The sequence below is a fragment of the Protopterus annectens genome, chromosome 1.part2 (assembly GCF_019279795.1).
Source record: "Protopterus annectens isolate FY-2018-M chromosome 1.part2, PAN1.0, whole genome shotgun sequence".
NCBI lineage: Eukaryota > Metazoa > Chordata > Ceratodontiformes > Protopteridae > Protopterus > Protopterus annectens.
Window position 1 is genome coordinate 365,675,364 of NC_056727.1, and position 22,847 is coordinate 365,698,210.

General features: G+C 37.7%; 1 protein-coding gene across 1 annotated transcript in view; it reads right to left on the reverse strand.

The window, feature by feature from the left end:
* Positions 1 to 22,847, reverse strand: part of LRRN4 (leucine rich repeat neuronal 4) — a 197,289-nt gene that overhangs the window by 52,101 nt on the left and 122,341 nt on the right. Inside the window, exon 3 of the mRNA XM_044056510.1 lies at positions 16,876 to 17,080. Within this exon, the coding sequence (XP_043912445.1) occupies positions 16,876 to 17,080 (205 nt within the window). The remainder of the gene's footprint in view (positions 1 to 16,875; positions 17,081 to 22,847) is intronic.

A 22,847-nucleotide genomic window follows, 5' to 3' on the forward strand; every position in this document is an offset into this window, starting at 1 on the left:
AGGTGTAGGAAGACTACATTTTAGTGAGGGAGATAACTGTATTAATGGTTAAATTTTGAAAACAAGAAATGATAGAGGAATAGTGGAGAGAAATAACAGATGAAACAGAAAATACCATAGGTTTATGGAAGGCATTTAAATGTCATATGGGAAAGCGCATTTAATAAGTCCTTGTGCTCTAGATAATCTAGGTTATGTGAGAGAAGCTCATGCATTTCAAGTATAGAAAGAGAAAGAGTTAGAGTTGTTGGAGATTGTATTTTGGATTTGCATGAGTCATAGTTCAATCCTACGAAAAGGGGAGCTTTGTAGTGTGAGAAAGTCAACTGGAGTTGAGATTAATAATTCCAGAAATATTTGTAGCTATATTGGATACTGGATATTAAAAAGTCAGTGGGAAATGTTTTATAGAAATAAAATGTGAGGCTATCTGGATGATTGTGAAAACTAATAAAAGAAAAAGTAAGTATAATGCAAACGAGATGTTTTACTATGTGAGTAAAATCACATTTCATAAAACAGAAGTAGAGGCAGGGAGTTATATTAAAAAGAAATGATATAAAAAGATAATGTAGAAAATGTATGTTAAACCTTGAGAATGATTATGTCAAAGGGAAACAAAAATCAATATCAGAAAGACAAAAAGATAAAAAAATTGAAAAGTAGCAGACTTAAAAGAGATTGTTAAATAAGTTTCCTATTAAAGGGCAGATGAAGTTTAAACAGAGTCTAAGTCTGTGTAATATATGTACAGCGGATGAAGGAGTTGAGTATGCATTAACAGAGTGTGGAAGAGTTCAAATGTTTTGGAGGAATTCATCACAGAATATCAATATAACAGTTTTAAGAAAATGGATTTGAAGATGAGATTATGTGAGACATATGAGAAAGATTGTGATGTATAAATCTGATAGAATTTTGATTTTTGTAGTATGGCTTTTATGGAAATGTTGATGTGAGGAGTTACTGTACAACAAAAAATGTGTGATTGTGATGTTACTGTAAGAATAATTCTAAGATGGTCATGGCAAAAATGGATAGAAGTAAATGATTGTGGATATGTATAGATGCAGCAAAAGAAGTTTTGGCTAGCACAAAAAACTCAAAAAAGTTTGCTGATCCTCCTTTTAGTGAACCTATGGTAATTTCTTTGCAGGTGGGCAGCCTCTTTTTCAGTGAACCTATGGTGATTTTTTTGCAGGTAGGCAGCCTCTCTGCACCTCCCAGATGGGATGACACCCCACTCCCCAAGAACTTACCTATACCAACTTATAGGTTACACAGCAGTGAAGAAAAAACTAAACCTCTACTATTACTGAAAGCATTTTCTGCAAATCTCCCTCAAACTTTTTACATACACTAAAGTTGTTATTGATTGAATAACAATAACCTAGAATTGTATATAAAATGGAAATGTTGAACAAAGGAAATAAATGCCATGACATTGTTATTCTGTTTATGTACCATTACCAGATAGGCATAACCTCTCTGTATAAGGGGTGCAGCAGTGTGCACTCTTTCTTGTTTAGGTACTACATAATGAATTCATTTGGAGAACAAATTAGGCCCCTCCAGAATAAATTTCCAGTCAAGACCTTTAGTGCTAGCTGGTTGGTGTGGCTTCACCATTTCAGAAGGTGAACCACATCCATTGAGTTAAGGAAAATATCATCCAGATGGGACCTGCTAGCTGGTGGAGGGAGGAGGAGGAATTGTCCTTACCTGATTCCGAGATCACAGCATCCTGACTGGGAAGGAAATGACCAGCATCCCCAGACTTTTCTGGAGAATTCTTACACATGGACTCACGCTTTGGTGAATGTATGATGTGCACATGCAGAAGGCTGACTATTAAGGATCTAGTGCTTAGAAGCATGCCTGCCGCAGGCAGTATGGAAATATGACAGGCCTGCACCATACCTGGTGCTGGCATCAGGCTGTTTCCAGAAGAGTGCATTCGTACAGCTGTGATTCAAGTTCCTATCATAGCTGTAGAGGATTTAGAGAAGTCGGTGGAGTAAAAAGAACTGAAAATGATCAGCACCTCTAAATTCAGCCACACTGTACAATGTGAGTGGGCTATGGTGAATGCCAAAAATGTATTGGGTTATGTGGTGAGTGGTAGATACAAAGAAGGGTGAAATCATTGTTAAAATGTATAACCCACTAGTAAAGCCACATATGAACTATTATATACATAGTTAAATGGCTTACAGAGGAAAGGACATCAACTGATAGAGAGGGTGCAGAAGAAGGCCATTATAATAATACAGGATCTGCAGGGCTGGAATACTAAAGGTAGCAGGAATACAAAATTTAAAGCATAGAAAGCAACACAAGGACATGATAGGGACTTGTTGTATCCTTGGTGTATCATCAGTAAGCTGGTGAGACGGTGCACTTAAAACAAGGGATAGAAATATAGAGGAAGGAATGAGTATGTGCGTGCGTGCATGTGTGTGTATGTGTGTGTGCATGCGTGTGTGTGTGTGTGCAGCATCTAGGATGTGGAAGAATAAAGTCTGACTTAAGGATGTGCTTTTTTCACAGGCATGATGGAGTAGTCATAAAATGATTTATGGAGAAACAAAGCAGAGAGATCCAAGGGAGCATAAAATGCCCAGATTGTGGGGAACAACTATATGGAGACCCATCATTCAGAAAGTTTCATCTGGCAACTGGTCTTTTTTTATGCATTCATTTTAAGTTCTTATATCCAGTTATACATACCATAGCAGGGTGGAAATCGCACTGCATATTGTGAGTTTGTGTCTGCTGGAGTGCCTTTCACTGAGGCCATATCATGAGACAGAGAGAAATGCAGAGCAGACAAGATAAACAAAAGGGAGCAAGGCTCCACAGCATGCAGGGAGGGGCAGTTCAGTAAGATAACCAAAATGAAGCAAGACCCCACAGCATGCAGGGAGGGGCAGGTCAGTCTTGGAGTATATAATGACCAATAAATGGGTAATGAGAGGGAGCTATAGAGGAGTCTCCAGGGAACTAAAGGTGTAGGAAGAAGCCAATCTAGAAGATGTCCTTGAAATTTGAATTCTGGAAGGTGTCTCTAAAGCTGAAAAAGGAAAGGAACTCTTGAGAAGCTACTGGAACTTTTCTATACTTATGTGGTAAGCCTGTTGGAAATACTGGTAAATGTAAGCAATGTTTTTCTTTACCCCACCCCCCCACCCCCAGTATAAAAGAATACTGCAGCAGTGACGTGAACTCTGAAAAGACAGTTTTGAATGAACTGGATTTTGTTTCTGGTAGTTTCCATGTTTTTTGCAAAAAAAGCACCTTTCCTTTGTCCCTATTGGAAAATCTCATCTACAAGCTGAGAAAGCGAATGTTACAATCCATATGTACTATAGAGAGAGCAACTTCAGAGATTCAGAACTGTTGAATTTCAAGACATTTGCTTTTCATTCCACTAGTGAAAATATTTGAAGACTTATTTTATTTATTGTGGTCTGTTTTAAAGAGGACTCTTGTACCTGTATCTAATTGTAGCCTTCTGTGTAAAATGCTGCTAGTGAATTAAAAAACACTCCTAGAGTAAAATCATTTTTTTACATACCTCTCAATTGTACAGATTGTCGCAGAATGTCCAGATTTTTGCCTCATATTTTTGGTCTGTTTCTCACAAAAATTTTATTTTTTTTGACAAATCACTGGGATGATCTAAGGATTAAAGTCACTAAATAATGATAAGCATTAGAGTTTCAGACTCTATATCCTTCAGAAAATGCAGACTAACACAAATCCTTTTATTCTATCAACTTTCTAAGTGTATAAAAGAAATATTTAAAATGTGTCCCTTTTTTAGTCCTTGTCCCCTCATTAAGTCAGGCTTTGTCCAGATTTCTTGCTCTAAGAGGTTGAGAGGTATGATGACATATGTACAGGGCTGTTATGTCTGAAGGATAAGAATTAATTTTATTGTTTTGGAGTTTGGAATGTTGACATTTAGTGACTGTGCCTGGTAATTTTTAACCCCTTTGCCAATTAGCCTAATCATTACACCATTGTGGCTCCATTTCTTCTGCCATCCTGTGTAACCATAGCCATGTCAACTCACTGAAGTAGGAGTCTTCCTCTTCTAGTTGGGTTTTGAGCATTCACCTCTTCATCCCTTGCTCTGATGATAAAATACACATCAAGCCATTTCTAGAGATCAAATGCTTCAAGAAATATTAAATCATGAAACTGTAACAGAGTACACTATAGCAGTGTAATTTTTATCTTTAATTATTTGAATGTTTGACATTTTATAATTACAGTGTGACTTAAAATCTCTGTATTTTACAAAGTACCACTTTATAAAACTTCTGAACAAGCTAAAAGCTTGCCATTTTTGTTTTGACTAAATAAATGAGTATTTTATTTAATGCTATGGTTGCTGTTTTTTGTGTGCATACATACTGACATACTTAACTCATTACAGTGGAGATTTTACATAATTATAGAAATGTGTTTATAGCTTTGACTTAGGGACTGCTATATGGACCATGTCTTCATTTGGATCTACAATGGTAATTTTAAGTGCTATTAATAAAAATTCTATGGTGGATAATAGAAGAGAAACAAATATGGGTGGAATTCAAACATTTTTTCTAAAATGATTAATGCCTCTGGGCTCAGTCCTAAATTACTGGCCATAGCACAAAATAATAATGGGCCACAGAAACTAGAAATGGAAGTGCAGTGCTTACTTTAACTTTAAGTAGGTCTTGTAAAACATCTTAAGGATGATTTGGACAGGCTAAGCCTAGACTGTCACATATTGTATTAACAATGTGAGTATGTTCTAAATATTTAGAAGATCAGAGAGTTCTGTGAGGATTAACTGTCAGCAAAATGGAATCAACCTGTAACTGCAAATCAGAATCAACGGATAAAAGGCAAAAGCTTAATTTACAAAGCATCTTTCATTGTTGTACAATCAATATGAAATAAAAATTAATTACTAAAAACTCCATGGATTTTTCAGGTCATGTAAAAAAAAGACTTACAATTGATTAAACAGCTTTGATCAACTGTTGCCAAGAAAACCACACATTTCTGATACAGCACCATGTCTTTTGAAGGAGGTGAGATATTTTCTTTGTACAAGAAAATACAAGCAAATCAAAATCAATAAGACAGAAAAATTGATCAAATAATGTAATGTTATTAATTTTAATGATGCTAGCTGCTGGCTAGAAATGTATTTTTGACAAACAGTTGAGAATCGACAGTTACATGCTCCTATGAAATCAATATATCCACCCAGAAATGCACCACTGCCCTAGTGAATGATAAACTATTAAATCAGGTTGGAGCAGAGTGATACTGTTTCAGAAAACACAGCACCTGATGCCGAGGAAGATAAGAAGCCAGGGCACAAGCTGTCAACTTAAAAAGTGGTAACCATATTAAGGCCATGTATGACTGCTAATTTATCATATCTGGCTCATGCAAACATAGGAGATTACAATAAAATGCTACCGTGATAATAAAGGGAATGGATGACAAGGTATAAAAGACATGGTCATAATTGCACTGTCACCTAAGGAAATGGGAGAAGTGGGAGAAGAACGAGTTAAATGTAGCTAAAGAGTGAAGGGAGAAAGAAAGGACATACATAAGTGGAAACCATAGATGGAAGTGACTGACAGCTATATGAAGAAAAAAGTAGCAAAGGAAGTCAGGAATGCAATGGTGAAAGAAGGTCTGGCAGGACTGAAAGAGAAGAAGGGTTCTTTAGGTAAAGGCAAGGGAGAAAAGTAGGGACAGACCCAATCAATTTGACAAATAATGGTATTGATGTAACAGAAGACAGAGGACAAACATACATTCTCAAGAAATTCTTCATGTTTAACTTTACCATAGAGTAAAGAAAGCATACTGGCCTGGGGAGAGCCCAGAGAAAGGGACATGGAATGAGCAAGTGGTAACAAAAACGCCTGGATGGCAGAAGGACAACTGGTCAAGATGACACAGGAGAAGCCACATAGTTACTATACTATTGATTCACAAAGGAGGCAGCAGGAATTACCCAGGAAACTGCAGGCCAGCCTGCCTAACCTCAGTGGTGGGGAAAGTAATGAAGGAAAAATACTGTGGGAAAGGCTGGTGGCATATCTGTAGGAAACATATTTCAGAAACAAATTAGCATGGAATTATAGATAAAAGATGCTATCATTTAATACCCTGATCAAAGTCTGTGACTGGATTATTACCAGAAGGAGAGGAACAACTTGGCTGAGGCAGTTCACCTTGACTTTTGACTCAATGCCACATAGTAAATTCCAAGGCTGAGAGTAGAAATGGAAAAGTGGATTACAGGGAAGATAAATGCAGTAATGGTGAAGGGGGGGGGTCTATATGATGTTAGAGGGATATTCAGTAGTGTACCACAGGGGTCATTTTTGGGGCTGATGATGAACTTTGGTGTGTTTGTCTTAGATGTGACAGTAATAATTAAAATAATGTCTATTTCTCTATGGATTGACAATACAACAGGCCAAGCACAGAGGAGAAGGTTTGGTAAACAATCTGAAAAAACTGACTGGCCAGAAAAATGGTAGCTTATTGTTAAAACAAATAAAGGCAGAGTGCTACACGTTTTGAGAATAATGCTCTCTAAGGAGAGTATAAACTGGGAGGTACTTCTTGGAAAATGTCCAAGAAAAAGACATAAGCATAGAAATTACAGTGCTAATGAGTCAGCAGATGCAAAATTAAAAGATGCCAGCCAGCAAATAGAATGCTGGTGTCCATTATGAGAGGAAAATACACCCAATTCTAACTAGCCATGACAAATGCAAAGAAAGTTACTGCTGCAAGTAAAAGTGAAGATGCCCTCCCCCAGACTCCAAACAGAACTATAGGAGCTCACAATTTTTACAATTATTTAAATCAAGCATGCACCGTAAGTGGAGCAGTTGTAACTCTAAATGTGTCAGCACTACTCTATACAAAAATAGATCTTTACTTCTAGATGGTGAAGGGTTTCCCCTGGTTGACCACACAGTGTACCTGGGACAGACTCTGTTTTAAAACAATATCTTAACATCTGCTGTTTGTTCCGTGGTGACCACTGGCTGAGTGAAAAATATCCCACTAATGTCTTTGTCTGCCTGCAATTTTCACAGTGGCACCTCACATGAGCAGGCTGCAAATTTTGAACAGCACCTTTGGGACTGAGTAATTACCTACCAAGGCAGTTCCTTCAGTGATCTGAATAACTATTCCACAAACAGTTTAACATGCAGTGTGACCTCCTTAAACTGTTATGGCATTATGTGTATCCACTTCATGAAGTATCTGTGGCAGAACTTCCATGTCACATACTTAGGCTTGCCCCAAAGAGCAAAGTGACTGCATAAGTGGGCATCTATTCTGTGTCTATGTATAATTAGCTCCTGACCAAGTCACAGTAGATTACTCCATCCTCCTTCTAATCTCTTCATTAACTTGATGTAGGACTGCATGCTACTGTACTATAATATATCTTCCCTCAATAAACTGCAGGCTTTTCTACCATCTTGTAGTCATCTTGTGAAACCCACAAGACAGTGGCAAATTTAATGCCATACTTTAAACACATGATCTCTCCATTGTGTGCTAATGTTAACACTGCATGATTATTTTATAATGAATTATCTTCCAGCATGTATCCTCTGTTTAACTAATCTTTATTTGTACCTAGTGAACTCACAATGGGGACAGAGGTGCTACACTGAATGTGCCATGTCTGAGGCTGCCTTACTGTGAAATGAACTGTAGAACATACTTATTGGCAATGAATGTTAGCCTGACAATCTGCTTACTTCTCTTAGGTTTAGCCACGGTGTACTACACCTGATATATATATATATTATCAACAAGCATGTGACCTTTGCTGATTATCAAATTCCTTTCCTGTTTATATAGAATATATCATATTGTATGACCTCAGACTTAAGTAGTATTTTTCTCTAGGAAAGCCACTGTTGTTGGTAAAAGTCATGGTGTCCACACCCTAAACAGCAAATGGGACTATAAGGAGTTGGATACATCACAACAGACTCCATTTTAAAACAATAAACCACCAGATATTGTTTGCTCACTGGTGCCATGTGACTGAAGTGAAAATACACCAATACTGTCCTGCCTAAATAATTGCATAAAATGAGCAATTACGTACTAGGGGAGACAACTTTAGCTTTTGGAAATACTAATACCCAAACAGCTTAAAATGTCTTGTAAAATTAATAAACTTTTACAGTGTTTCTATATACTTAGTTCATGAAGCAACAGGGTCAGAATACCAAAGCCAAATGCTGAGAACATTGGTGGAATCCTTCACCTCATTCAGTCCCATTCTCAAGTATCCCTGCCATCACTTTCCAACAACTTTTTTGTTCTGTAACTCAACCCACTAGGGTAAATTAAATTAAAAATGTCCCCATATAGACTTAATTAATATAATAATAATTTTTCCCATCACCCTCACTGTGCCACAACTACATATTCTCATTGTCTACATGGTAACTCCAGAGATCTCAAACCCTTCAGACACTAAAACTACCACCAATAACTATTAGTAATCTCACAATAACTGCTCCATAAAATCTTTAGATGACAACTCACCACATATCCTCTCACAATTTACACCCCCCAACTTAGCACTACCAAAGTATCAGTCACAGTTCCTTCAGCCTTGATTTATATTTTACCATACTCTTTCATGCGTACAATTCCACAATATTCCCTAACACAAAAAGTCTTTAAAAATATGCTGCCTGCATCTCTTCAAATGCTTAATTGTTTTATGTGGAGGCATACACTCCAACCCTGCCCCCCCCCCCATTCACATCTCAAATCCATCAACCTAATACAACACACACAATAACTAAAAGTTCTTAAAGGGTCTCTCATAAAAATAAGAAAACATCTCCAACACACTCAGCCTACTGGACCCCTTGCTCTTCCAGCCATCTATTGACTTTGCCACCATAAGTAAATCATACCTGAAAAACTGCACTACAAACATGGCACACGTCTTGCCAGGTTACAATTATATCTCAAACGCTAGATTTGGGAATGGAACTTGTGTGGATGTCTCCTCTTTTACAAATCTCACATTAATGTAAAGACAATTATAAAGTCTGAATCATACAGTGTCCATGGACCCATCTAGATAATTGTTGACCTTAGTAACCATACCCAGGGAAATATCCCTGGCATCAACTTCTTAAAGTACTGCATAAGCAGATTTTAAGAAAAATGTGGAACCAACACCAGTCTGTTATTCTAAAATGATAATGATATCATGGGAACCATTACTGATCTTGGGTTCCCATAATTAATGAATAATCCCACCAACTATGACTACTGCTATAAAACAGTCTCCACGATCTACTTATCACAGATACATTACACAAAATCTCCTCCTTTAAATTTATCACCATTTGATAGTAACCACTTCTCTGCCACCCACTCCATTCAGTAAACCCAAACTTATTACAACTTTAACAACTTTTAGGCAAAAAGAAAACTGTAACCCAAACAATCTACATACATTCGCTTTCCACTACTAATTCCAACACTTCCTAGCTAATGATTTCAGCATGACAGCCAGCATCTTTACTAAAACACTTAATTACAAAACAAACATTTATCCTCCCTTATTTGGCTCATAAAAACATGCTCAAACTTGTGGATGACTAAAGAACTATTTTTCCTCATTGAAAAACAAACTCATTACAGTCTCTCTCATACATTTGTTTCCATAGAAAAAGCACAAAAGCCATAACATAGCTCAAATCTACCTATTTCCAGAATAAACTAGCTGGTCTTTTCACCAACTCACACCACATTTACAAAATAGGTTTGCTCAATTACTATGCATACCAAAAAATGCAAACTCTATCACCTTATTTCTAAGCACCACACTAGAACACCTACCCCAGTGACTTTGCTCAGAGAATGTTCCAAGCTTCTCCATATACTACTCTCCACCCCCTCAAACATCATTTGTTTACTCTCCTTCCACCAACTGGTTGAACTACCCAAATTCTATTTTAATACATTTCTCACTAAACTATGCTCTCACAGTCCCCAGGAATCAAAGGCTTAATGATTTAAAAATGAATGGAAAGACTTTATCATTAGTTCTGTCCAACATACCTGCAGTCTTTCCAAATCTCATAATATTTTCTGAAGCATAAGAAAAAAGGGCACCAATAAGACCAATCCATAAAATTGTGAAAGGTAAGACTATGGCTTGTTTCAGGCATACCTCCATCCTTCCAACCTTTTTTAAAAAAAGTGAAAATATTTTATCATTAGGTGTCTCCAGCACACCTGCAGTCTTTCCATATCTCATAATATTTTCTCAAGCATAAGAAAAAAAATCTGCAGTAACAAGGCCTATCCATAGAACTACTTTGGCTTGTTTTGAACTCATCTCCATTCTTCCAGCCTTCAGGAAAATGATAAAAAGAAACACATCCAACTTGCGAATGCGTCCAAAAGTACAATATCCTTTCTATGAACAAGAAAGTTTCTGAAATGGCAAAATCACCATGACAGCTCTCTAGGCCTTGGCAAATGGTTTGCAGAAATAATTAAGGCCCTTGATTTAGATAACCATCACATTGTTTCAAAGTCTCTTGACCAAGCAAGATTCTACACTGAAGTAAAAATCTGGTTCTCCAACATCCTTCACAGAAGGTTGTTCTACAAAACATTGGCCTCCTCCACATTTAACATAGCACTCCTTAGAACAGGAATAGCCCTGACACTGTTCTGCCACCCTTCTTTTCCCTACAGCCGTATTTTCAGGGTCACAAGCCTTTCTTTACAGTGATGACAGAGCCTTGAACAGATTTACTGCTCCTTCTTCCCTAATAATAGAACAATTGAAAGCAGATCTCATACAGCTCTTAACCTGATTGACCACTAAAAGCTCTTATAAACGCTGAAAAACATTGACTTTCTGAGCCAACTCATGACTTTAATTCTAAAAGAATGGGCCATCTCTGACTCACCTGGAAATAAAAGTGAAACAGCCCCCAAAAGAAAAAAACATGCAACTTCATTCTCATTCACCTTAGAACCTAGGGTGAATATAAAATGTTAAGTGCTCGGATTCTAACAGCCCATCATGAAGTTGCTAAATTCTTGTTTTCAGCCATCCATCTATGGCAAACTATATCTTCTGCTGCCCATTAACTCAGCCTCCACCTCATTTGTTGCTGCTCTTTAACAATGGTTCTATATCTTCCACATCTCAGCCTAAAACTGCATGAGTAAAGAGTTTAATTACATTGGTTAAATTGTTGAAGGAATTCCTTGACACACACACACTCTCTTTTCTTCTAACTCTCTTTTTTTATCACTCACTCCTCTTCTGTCTCACGTGCACACACATGTATGTACACTAAAAAAAATATTGTCTCATGCATGCGTAGAAGTCTGTAATACAGCCGTACATACTCTGTATGCTGTATTATAGACATTTGTACTCAACAAAGCTATACATATTCAGTGATTAATGGTAAAGTCAACAGCTAATGTGTTAAAGGGAGAAGGATGTAAAGTATAGAACTCGGCTACTGAGAAGAAGTAGCTAGAAGTCGCAGAATTAAGGAAACTCTGGAAGTCAGGGGTAGTACAGAAGAATAATTGTGTGGTAGAGAAGTTGGTCGGTGACTGGGGGAAACAGAGGGGAAGGAATAGAGCAGGAATTCAGCTTGGTGTTGTGTTAGCTGACTTACACTTGCAGAGTATTACTAGGAATATGCTTTAATATTAACATACACTACAATTGTTGAAATTCTGTAGAACCACTGAGTCTGATTAGAAAGTTGTATTAAGACTTTGGCTGTATGATGGTGAAGCTTGAGGTCTAAAAGTTGAATTACCAGGTCAGAGATCCTAGGGACATTGAGAAAGGGGAGAGAGAAGGTTAGATGAGATAGATCACCATGAATGTTTACTACGAGGTGTTACAAAGAGAGGTGAGATGAGAGACCGCCACAAACGCTAGCTATAAAGTGAAATATGGAGAGACCAGAAAGAGAAATAGGGTGGAGTGAAAGAGTAACGAGACAGACTAATCACTATGTTTAGTGAGACAAAGGAAGGCTGTAGGGTTCACAGAATAGTTAACAGTATGGAAGAAGTGAGAGAGAAGGAAAAGATGCAATAACAACAGTACCAGTAAGCAACAGTACACAATTAACATCAGAAATAACAATGCAGCAATGTGAAATGTTATCAACAAATTAAGCAAGTGAAATGTGGCAATAGTAGGTTCTTTAACAGTAGGTATAACCTACACTTGTGTGAAAAGCAATTATGAAACAGTGAAACATTTAAACAAGTGAATGTAGCAATAGTAGGTCCTCAAACTGAACCTATGATCTACTCATAAGTGAAACAATATATATGCAGTCAAATGCTATATATTAGGAAAGCACTCACAATACTGGTCTAGTTATTCTGAAAAACAGACAAACATCTGCTTTGGAACCAGATAAAAAATTAAATGCAACTAGAGCAGTAAATTGCAGTATTATACAGTTATAAAGAACAAATACACAGCTATTATTTGATGCAGTAGTTAATCACAGTATACTTCAGCAACAAAAGCAGAATGAAAAAGAAACTAAGGCACAGGAGCATCTAAAATGGCTGAAGTACCCCGCGTGATGTTTCTATACAGTATCTAATCTCTGGTACTGAAGCACCCAGTCTAACCACTGCTGGATACGTAGTAACCCGTGAATGCACCTTTGGTGCATATTACTAAATGAAAGTCTGAGATGGCATGAGACAGCACAGGTAATATAAATAACACAATTCAATTAAGTTTAATTTAATTAAAATGCCTTTTTTGTTTTAACCACAGAAGAAGCAAAAATTGGCAAAATACAGTGTTTACACACCACCGGAACCACTACGGGCAAGGGAGATGAGCTGCATAGACAGAAGATGGCGCGGAAATGCCAAAAGGGAATTTTAAATACTGCAAGGCATTATGGGAGGGAAAATGAAAGTAAAATATAGAAAAATGCATGCAGAAAAAGCTATGTGTGTGTGAGAAATGCTACGTGCAGTGATGATGAGCCAACAGATGTTCTCTGGCAAGCTGAGAAAAGTAATCAATCCATCATGTCCTGGGTCTGCCATAGATCCTCCTCCTCCCAGTAAGCTATGCCTGGTACATCCCCTGTAGGAGGTGTTCATGTGGTATCCTCATAGGACATTCAAACCACCCCAAATGAAAAATTTCAACATGGAGGAGAAGTGGCTGACCAACCCAGCTGACAACTTTCAACATATAGGAGCAGTAGCTGTACTCTGAAGTCCTTCCAAATTGCTGCAATGCTTCCTCTATTTTGCAGAGGTAACCATGCTGCCAGGTGAAGGAACATCATTTCTGCCACTTTTATCAGCAGTCTTCTTCTTTTGGTCAATCCACAAAGCTCATCACCATAGATGACGATGGAGACATTGACTGACCAGTAAAGTCAGAGCGTCTTCCTATAGCAGTTCTGACTTCAAAACCACAATCCACTACAAATACCTACAGCACTGCTGTATGACTAAAACAGTTCAAATGACTACCAGAGTGACTGCATCCATTTATCAGTAAGGAGTAAAATATTGGAAGACTGCCTCTTTACTTCACTAAAGAAAGCAGGAGGGATTACTTGACATAAACATTCAAATTTCTATCATCCTTGGCCCCATTCATTTTTAACCTATAGCTGCAAACAATAGAATCATAAATCTTCTTTTTATGGGTGGTGATCTACTGAGCATGTTCAGAGGATCACTGATAGCAGCGAAAAGCAGAGTGGTTGATGCAGCTCAGCTATTCTGAGTGGTTTCACATCATGAAACAAAATTAATAGGCCACCAGCAAAGAATCTGAAATGTTAGACTGGCATCCAGCCATAAACCTATCAGAGATACAAGGATGAAAAATGGATTAGACATGCACAGACTAGGGAAGGTAGGGCAGACCTACCACAGATTATTTTTTTAGTAACAAAACATTATGAATGATTCATGATACCAGTTAGTGAAGGGGTTGGGGAGGCAAATAGTGCTGGAGAAGCAGCAGTGAAGCTAAATAGATTTGTCAAAAAAATATATCAACCATAATTTCAAAAAGGCCACATAGATGAAGCACTAGCACTGACAACTGTGAGTTAAAAAAATAATTGACTGAAAATCTAACAATATGCCATAAATACAGTTATAAGTAGCGCAATGGGGTTTCCAACCTTTTTTTTAGGTTCAGAGACTGCTCGCCATACTTGGCAAGGTCTTGGGGGGGCACATTACTATGTCCAACATGCATCTTTACAGTCAAAGCAGTTTGCTGTAAGACATGTTAAGGGTAGCATAAAATGTTCTGGTAGGCATTACTGTGGCTCGGATAATAGCCCATGCCTGGCACAATGTCTCTACTTTCCCTTTGTTAATCAAATACTAACTTTAAATCTTAAACGAACTGCAATTCAAACTTTTAACTTTATCCCTACCTGAATGTCTGTAAGTATTACAGACACATGCATTTAGTATTAACTTAAAAGTTTTCACTAAATATATCAGTTGGGTGTCAATGTAATAACTGTGAGTGTTTCAGTATAAAATGCTTGGTTGCTAGTAATTGCCAAGATTAGCAACAGTTTCCACATTTATCTAAGTGAAATGAATAAATAATAAAACATTGGTAGTTCTACCTGTAGATCAGGTCAACATCACTTCAGCAGTTAGTTGAAGTACATTGATGAAATGATATGACCAAACATAAATACTTTGTTTAAACAATAATCCATGAATGGGTGTGGGTAATACTGATAGTGTGGTTTGATCATGACGGTAAAGTCTGAGTGATCAAACAAAGCCAGCCATGGGTAAATCCTGCATTATCTTCACAAAAGGGATGATTGCTTTATATAGTTACGTTATTTATTAAATAAATCACTTGCTTTTTAAAATAATGACACTTTATGAAGAGACTTTAATCTTTGTCTGCTTCTTATATGCCATACCAGATGCCTGAATGAAGAATTTGGCATGCACATGCCATGTACTCACCAATGACTACACAGAACCTTCCTGAATGGCAGATTTAATTTCTGCTTTTGTAATTGCTTTTTGTTCTTTCTCTGGATGCAAAACCACAGGTACCTGTAGTTATTTTTGGATCCTCAGACAGACTAAAAGGTAGCCTGATCTAAGGTAACCATTCACTGTAAGCGGCCAAGGACACATCTAAAACAACAGATCCTGATTTGTAGGCTGCTTTCAGTGTAGTTTTTGATGCACAGGCTACACCAAAAGCAATTTAGACAATGGGGTCAGCGCTGTGTTTTTACTGAGAGAGAAGCATAAAATAGCAAATAAAACAAAGGATTGCAAGTGCAGAGATAATTATGCACTTTCATTGTTCTTGTAGATCCGTTATTTCTTCAGGAACTATTTTTTATTTGTTGTTTTAAATGCTTGTTATTTTGTATCTGACTTTGGGGAGAGTTAAAGATCTAATAATAAAAAACAAATGGCTAAAAACACAAAATGACTTTAATACATAAAAATCCAACAGGTAAGTGCTTTCATTCCCTTCATGGAACTTCTTCAGAGTTAAAGATCTCTTTTGTCAGTTGTAGCTTTTCTTTTTAATAGTTAGAACAGGCTCTGGACTTCTTCCTGTGGGTAACGCTGGATTTACAACAGACACACTCATTACTTTGCCCAGTTTGTACATTCTTTTTTGAGGTTTAAAAGTATAATTTAGAATGTGGTTATCTTGTTCTGTACTAAGCAGACAGAAATAGAAGTTACTGAGAAAGTCATAGCAGTATCATAACTAATAAATAATGTAGTTAATTAATTAATGGGACAAAACATTAATTAATTAATGGGACAAATAAGCAGGTGTTACAATAATCAAGTTATTCTCCAGCCTGGCATTTCCATGTCATAGACAGTGCAAATATGCTCTCCCAGTGTTGTAAAGACCATATTAAGCCCAGAAGCCGCCTTTCTGTGATGAGTGACAGGTAGCATACAGCCTTACAGCATACTGGAGCTATGCATTGCCATCTTTGGTTATATATTTCAGGTCCCCTTTGCCCTAAGTGAAAGCTAAATCTAAAGCACAGCAATATCCAGAAGTGAAAATTCATCATATCGCTGGGTCTCATCTCCTAGCAAGTGTGTGTGTGTGTGTGTGTGTGTGTGTGTGTGTGTGTGTGTGTGTGTGTGTGTGTGTATCTATGTGCTTGTGTGTACATGTATATATATCCTTGTGTATGTGCTCATGTGCATGTGTGTGTGTGTCTGTGCACACATGCATGTGCATGCATAGTACATGCATCTAGATATACAGAGAGAAACAGAGCAGACCATACCCATAAGTACATGCACAAAACTCTAAAGTTTGAATTCAAGAACCTTGGTACTTGAACTGCCAGTGTTTACCATTTGTAGAACCATTTGGTGAACTGTTTCTTATCAGCCTGCCTCCACCCAGTTTTTCCAAATTAATTCAATTTACTTGATACTTGGAATAGGACAGCTGATTGAGAATAATGTTACAAAAGCCAAGTTACCAAGGCCTTTTGGTCAACTCCAGTTTGATAGAATGTCACATTAAATAAAATGCATATGTACAATTCAGCTTACATACAACTGTATGTCTGTACTCCAGTCTCTCTTTTGATTACTTTATAAGATAGAAATGACTAAAAACATTTTAATAATGTTCATTCTTACTGGAAGGGAGTAAGTTACTATCATAAAAACGTTAGCATGTTTCATAGCATGCATTCTATACTGAAAATTTAGCTTATTTTCCAAGGGATTATAGCACTAAATACTTACTTCTCAAAAGAAAGATATTGCAAATGATGTGCATTTACAAATATTTGGTTATTAACAAATTCTAACATGTGGGAACCACTGAAGTCTAGGACCTTCAGCCTTGGCATACACTGAAACAGGTCACTGTCCACACTTCTCATGTTTGGCATTTTTCTCATGCAGAGGAATTCAAGGTTTGGTAACAGATCACAACGCATCTGATAAACTGTAAAATAGAAAGTATCAATTAATTATACTGATTTATACTCATTCATTTACATTTTCTCTGTCCGTGAGTACCACAAAATGTAGTGTTGGCACCTATACATGAGATTCATTGACAAGTACTTTAAAGGTACAGTTAAATGATTGTATAACATAACACATGCTCAGAATATGCCAGGAAGAATTCAATTACACTCAGGTTATTAGAATTGAAAGGCAGACTCTTTTTCCATCAAGTATTGGTTTGCTTAATTATTGGGAAGTTAACTGTGTTGACCTGGTAAGCCTGGAATGCATGGAATGCCTGTGTGCCCTCAGTAAAGTCATTATTTTATTAATGACCATAGATAAGACATTCAATAAAGTAAGGATTTCATTAACACAACAAATTGCATACAATGACAACAAGAAAAGATACAACATATGCAGGTGGGTGTTAATTACTGTCACTAAACTCAAGACATAACAACCAGAGACCATGACTGACTGCAAAAGCAAAGCAAAATGCCATCACTTGAGTATAATCAAAGTTACATCATTTGGCAAACCCCTTATCTTTGGACTGAGGCCATCTTTAATGTGAACCAGACAAGAAGAGGCAGACATTTTGACAGGACTGCAAATGTGCAGAGATCCAGTGAATTAAAGAATTTGGAGCTCAAAAGTGGGTGTGGGTTATGGAAGTACTGCAGAGTAATAAGGATATGCAAAAAAGCATGCATACTTGCAAAGAGAAAATCATTATACTATCAATAGGGAAAACAGAGCAGATTAAAGTAGAACAGTAGTAGAAGCCTAAAGAAAGGCTTTCCGTGTAAGTTATACTCAATGACAGAAACATTTTCAGGGAGCAATGTGCCTTATATAAATCATGATTGAAAGATGGGATAGAGAATAGTTCCTGCAGAAAAGACTGGAAAGAAGGTCAAGATACTGCATTTGGGGAAAAAGGATATGTATTTCTAAATTTCTAAAATACTTTTCATAAAATATATCCCAGCAAAATCTGCAATCTGCATTTAGATTAGCAGTAAAGTAATGATGATAGCATCCATTTTGTTTATTGCCATCTATACTCTGAATGGAAATAGCATAGTTTGGTTTAACATGAAGAAAAAAATGCCACAATACTGGGACATTCATATATTTTTTTATTTTATAGATAATACACTGGCTTTTCATACCACTCTGGACACTTATCTGTTCAGTATCTCAGATGAACACCAACACATAGAGACACACACGCACACAAACGTACACACACCCTTTGCCAAAAACAACTAGTTGACATATGACAGAGCCAGTACAGCTGATCAGAAATCAGCTGATTGAAATGTACTGGCTTTGGCAGTTTGAGATTTCAGTACAGTAGGGATTGGAGAATATGCTCTTTCTCTCACTGTAGTACAATCTCAGAGTTCATAGGATCATAGGAGATTACTAGGCTAATGGCTCTGGGGACCTTACAAGTCTAGCCAATAGTTTATCCCCAGAAATGAAACCACAATCAGCGCCTGTCAATGAGGGTTGGTATACTAGTAAGGGGTGTGGGGTGCAGGGGGCTTGCAATAAGCATTGTGTGGTTATCTTGTTTTGTCATTTGTAGACAGGGCCGGTGTTAGCATTTTGTGGGCCCCCAGAAAATGTCAAGTTGGGGGCCCCCTAGGCACTTCCAGTATAAATATCATCCTGTCAAAGCCACAACTCCTAAGAAACCTTTTAGTTTGTGCTGCAAACATTTAGGAGTAGTACACACAGACAGACCTTAACTACAAGCTGTTACATTACAACAGGCCTATATACTACACTTTGTTGACTTGTCTAACAAAGGATAGAACTAAAACTTTATTTTGACAAACAGAACTTCAGGAACAGGACAAGCGCTTTCAGGAATTATGCCTTCTTCAGATCTGAAGAAGGCATAATTGCCGAAAGCACTTGTCCGGTTTCCTGAAGTTCTGTTTGTCAAAATAAAGTTTTAGTTCTATCCTTTGTTAGACTTAGACAAGTCAACAAAGTGTAGTATATAGTTTGTCTGTGGTGGATTACCCACTCTTTATTTTGGATGTGGTGGTTTGTTCTGGGTTTCCTTCGGCAGTGGTCACTTGCTGTTTGTGTCTTTGTCTAACAAAGGGACATTTACAGCTACTTGCATTTAGTTGCAACAATGATACATTACAATCATATGTCCAGGTCTGGACTTAAATGAAATGATAACTAGGCCTACTGTTTCAACACTCTCCAGTCCTCTCCTCTGAACCCCCCCCCCCTTTTGGGCTCCCACACCATGCACATTACCTTTTTCTTCCTTTTCTCACATTTTGCCTTACTTGCGTCATTTTCAAGAAGCCATGACTTTCGATATGCTCTGAAGTACATTTTAAAGTTCTTTTTTTCTTTTTACACAACCTTTTTATCCAATAATGGCTTGAACACAAATTATTATTAAGGAAAGAAATTCACTGTTGCTGTTCAACTTTAGTTTTCTTTGCATCCTTTCAGCATACCTTTCCTGACCAAGACAGCACAGTAATAACTATTTAGGAAATAACTCAATTAAGCTGGTGCCTCCAAAGGCATAGGGGTTATATATGTGCCCTGGGATGCATTTTAGATCATTTTCTCAGCATTTTACTCCAATGGTGGCCTAAACAAAAATCATGAAAAAGAAAAGAATTTTAGTCTTATTTTTTTCTTTCAAAGACGACATAAGTTGTGCCCAAGGCTTAATGTTCAAAGCTGACAAAATAGTAGATCACAATAAACTAACAAGCCAGTTGTGGGAATACATAGGTCTTATCTGGGAATACTGCCTCCTTCCCTAACCGCCCACAAGACAGTCACTGCCTATACATCTGCCTGGTGTTAGACTAGGATGAAATCAGAGGTTTAAATTGCCTTTGCCTTATATTTCAAATGACTGCTGATATATGTATACATAACATGCTTCCTCACCCCTAACCCTCAAAGTCAGCCCCATGTACATGCATATGTGTGATTGTGAGAATGGTTTCTGTAATGCATTCTAATTTGTTGCCCTTAGATAGTACACTGCCCTTACACAAGCTATAATAACCTTTGTTTTACACCTCTGAGGTCTGCGAGAAAAGTAAACAATGACCACACTATCCTCAGCTCAATCACAAGCTATAATGACTTCATGTGCATACCCCTAAGGTTTGACTGTGATGAAAATTAAAGTTGTAATAACCACACAATCCCCAGATCCTCATAACCTACAGCAGCTTTTTGTACACACACACTTTTGAGCAGGGCTGGTTTTAGAATGGGTGTGGTTGAAATCAGAGGCTATTATCAACTTTATCCTAAAAGTGTCATATCTCAGCACTGTTTAGGTTAAACATCTCAAGCAGAAAATTGAAACATTTTTTGACCTCATTTTTCTTCAACCAGCAATAACTTTTGTGGGGGTCCCCACAGAGTCAAGGATGATTAAGGGAGCTCCCAGTATCCATTTATATAGTCTGGTGAGTGGGGGCCACCAGATCTAAGTGTCTGAATGTTCTGTGATATATATTATGTCTTACTTTTGAAATATAATTACTTAAGTACATGTTTTACTGATACCCAGAAGAATAATGTTTGTATCCTGGCATTATTGGGTGCATGCACATGTAAAAATCAATGATAGTTTTTACACACACACACAAGCATAAGACGGAGTAGTCCTAGTTTTGTAGTTATTTCAGCAAATAACAATATATTGTGCAACTCTGGTACTGCCACACCAGATCAGTGACTGTTGTTTATGAGTTGTCAAACAGCAGCAGGGGTAAGTCACTTATTTCCCTCATCGAGGAGTAATGCATACCTGTCAGTGTCCCCAATTTCACAGACCTTCCCTGATTTTCTTCATACTTTTGCTTTCTTCTTCACAAAAAAGTTTGATTTGCTGGTAAATCATTCAGGATTACGGTCAATGCATCCAGACATCTGAGTTTAATACTTATTGTCCAAAAATACGTGTTCATGCAAAGGGTGTTATTCTACTAACTTTTAAAGTGCATTAGAGTAATATTTTAAATGTAGTCCTGATTCTGAGCCTTTATTCTATTATTTTTGGGATTGTACTGAATTCTTAAGCAATGGAATTGGGAGTTATATACCTGGTGTTATGCCTGTATTTATAATGCTCCCTGTAAGAGAAAACTATCCCTGATGATCAGAAGTATCAGCTCTTCTTAAAATCCAAAATTTGCACCAAGATAAGTCACTCTGGGCTGCCGATCTCTCTAGTGCTTACTTTGCTCATGTTCATTATCAGCTTCATCCTAATAGGGTCATATCACAGCCCTGTTCAGGTTAACGAGCATAATTAGTAAATTAATACATTTTTTCTTCCTTATTTTTCCCTAACCGGCAGCAGCTATTGTGGGGGCCCCACACAGTCAAGGATGATTAGGGGGGGGGGGGCTGCAGTTATGGGTATAGCAGGGACCTAAAGCTGGCTATTTAGTTAGTTTTAGTGGAGAAAATGTCCAACAGCAGGATTTAACTAAGCCAGGGACACCGTCACTGGTAATTATTTAATGGAATACTGATGCCTATTTTTTGACAAAACGCTGTTACTACAACCAGAAATATCTTTGAATTTTAAAGGAGGTATAAATAAGAGTTATTATCCATGTGGTTTATTAAGCATACAAGAATGTTATACTAACTTTTGTTGGTTTGACAGACATAACAAAATATCAGGATAAGATAACTTGCTGTGGTTGGGGGCCCCCAGCGACCGCAGGGTTCGCTGGTGCCTAAAGCCAGCTATGTTTGTAGACTGCTGTTTATTGTTGCTGATATGTAGGTATTGAGCATTGGTTCATAGGTTCATACTAGGCTATCTGCCCTAGGGCATTTATAAGCCTAGCCAGAGTGTGTTTGGCTTTCGCCACCCATTTTAAATTAATTTTGCTATGCCTTTTTTTGAGGTTAGTATACTGTGCCTCTGTCTAACAGTGACCCAGAAGTGATAGCCGGGGTAAACCTACGATCTCCCATTCACTCATCAAGATTCCTCTTGAAGAGATTCAATGTGGGACTCTGCCTAACCTGGACTGGGATTTTATTCCAGAGTGAAGGGAGCCTCTGGGTTATGAATCTGTCCCTCCAGCATGTCCTATTTATTTCAGTGCTGAGGTTCAAGTCTCTCAAGCGCGTAGCTCGATGGGATTTGGATTTTCTGAGGTGCAGCATGTCCATTAATTCCGGGTTGGACATGGCTTTATACGTCAGGCACAGATTGCCTCTGAGCAGGCGGTATGCCACTGAGTAGAGCTGGAGTCTCTTTAACCGGGCAGCATATGGCATCTGTTTGAGCCCTTTGATCCTCTTGGTGAGGTACTTTTGGGGTCTTTCCAGTTGCTGCAGGTGTCTGGTAAGGTACATCCCAAAAGGGGCATTGTACTCAATTATGGGCCTGATGAGGGATGAGTAAAGAGGCATGATGACCTCCCCTGATCTAGATGTAAATCCCTTCATGATTAGGTGGGCTATATAAAATGTTTTTCTAACCACTTTGGCCACATGGTTGTCAAATGAGAGATTGCTATCAACTTGGGTCCCCAGGTCCCTAATGACTTCTTCTGTACTTAATGGATTACCACCTATGTGGTAATTTGTGGGCACTTTGTTTTTGCCAAAGGGGATGACTATACACTTTTTGGCGTTTAGCTTGAGGCCATGGCTCTGGCACCAGTTGTCTGTTTCTATGTGGCCCTTTTGGAAGATGCTTGTGTCGGCTGGAGAGTTGA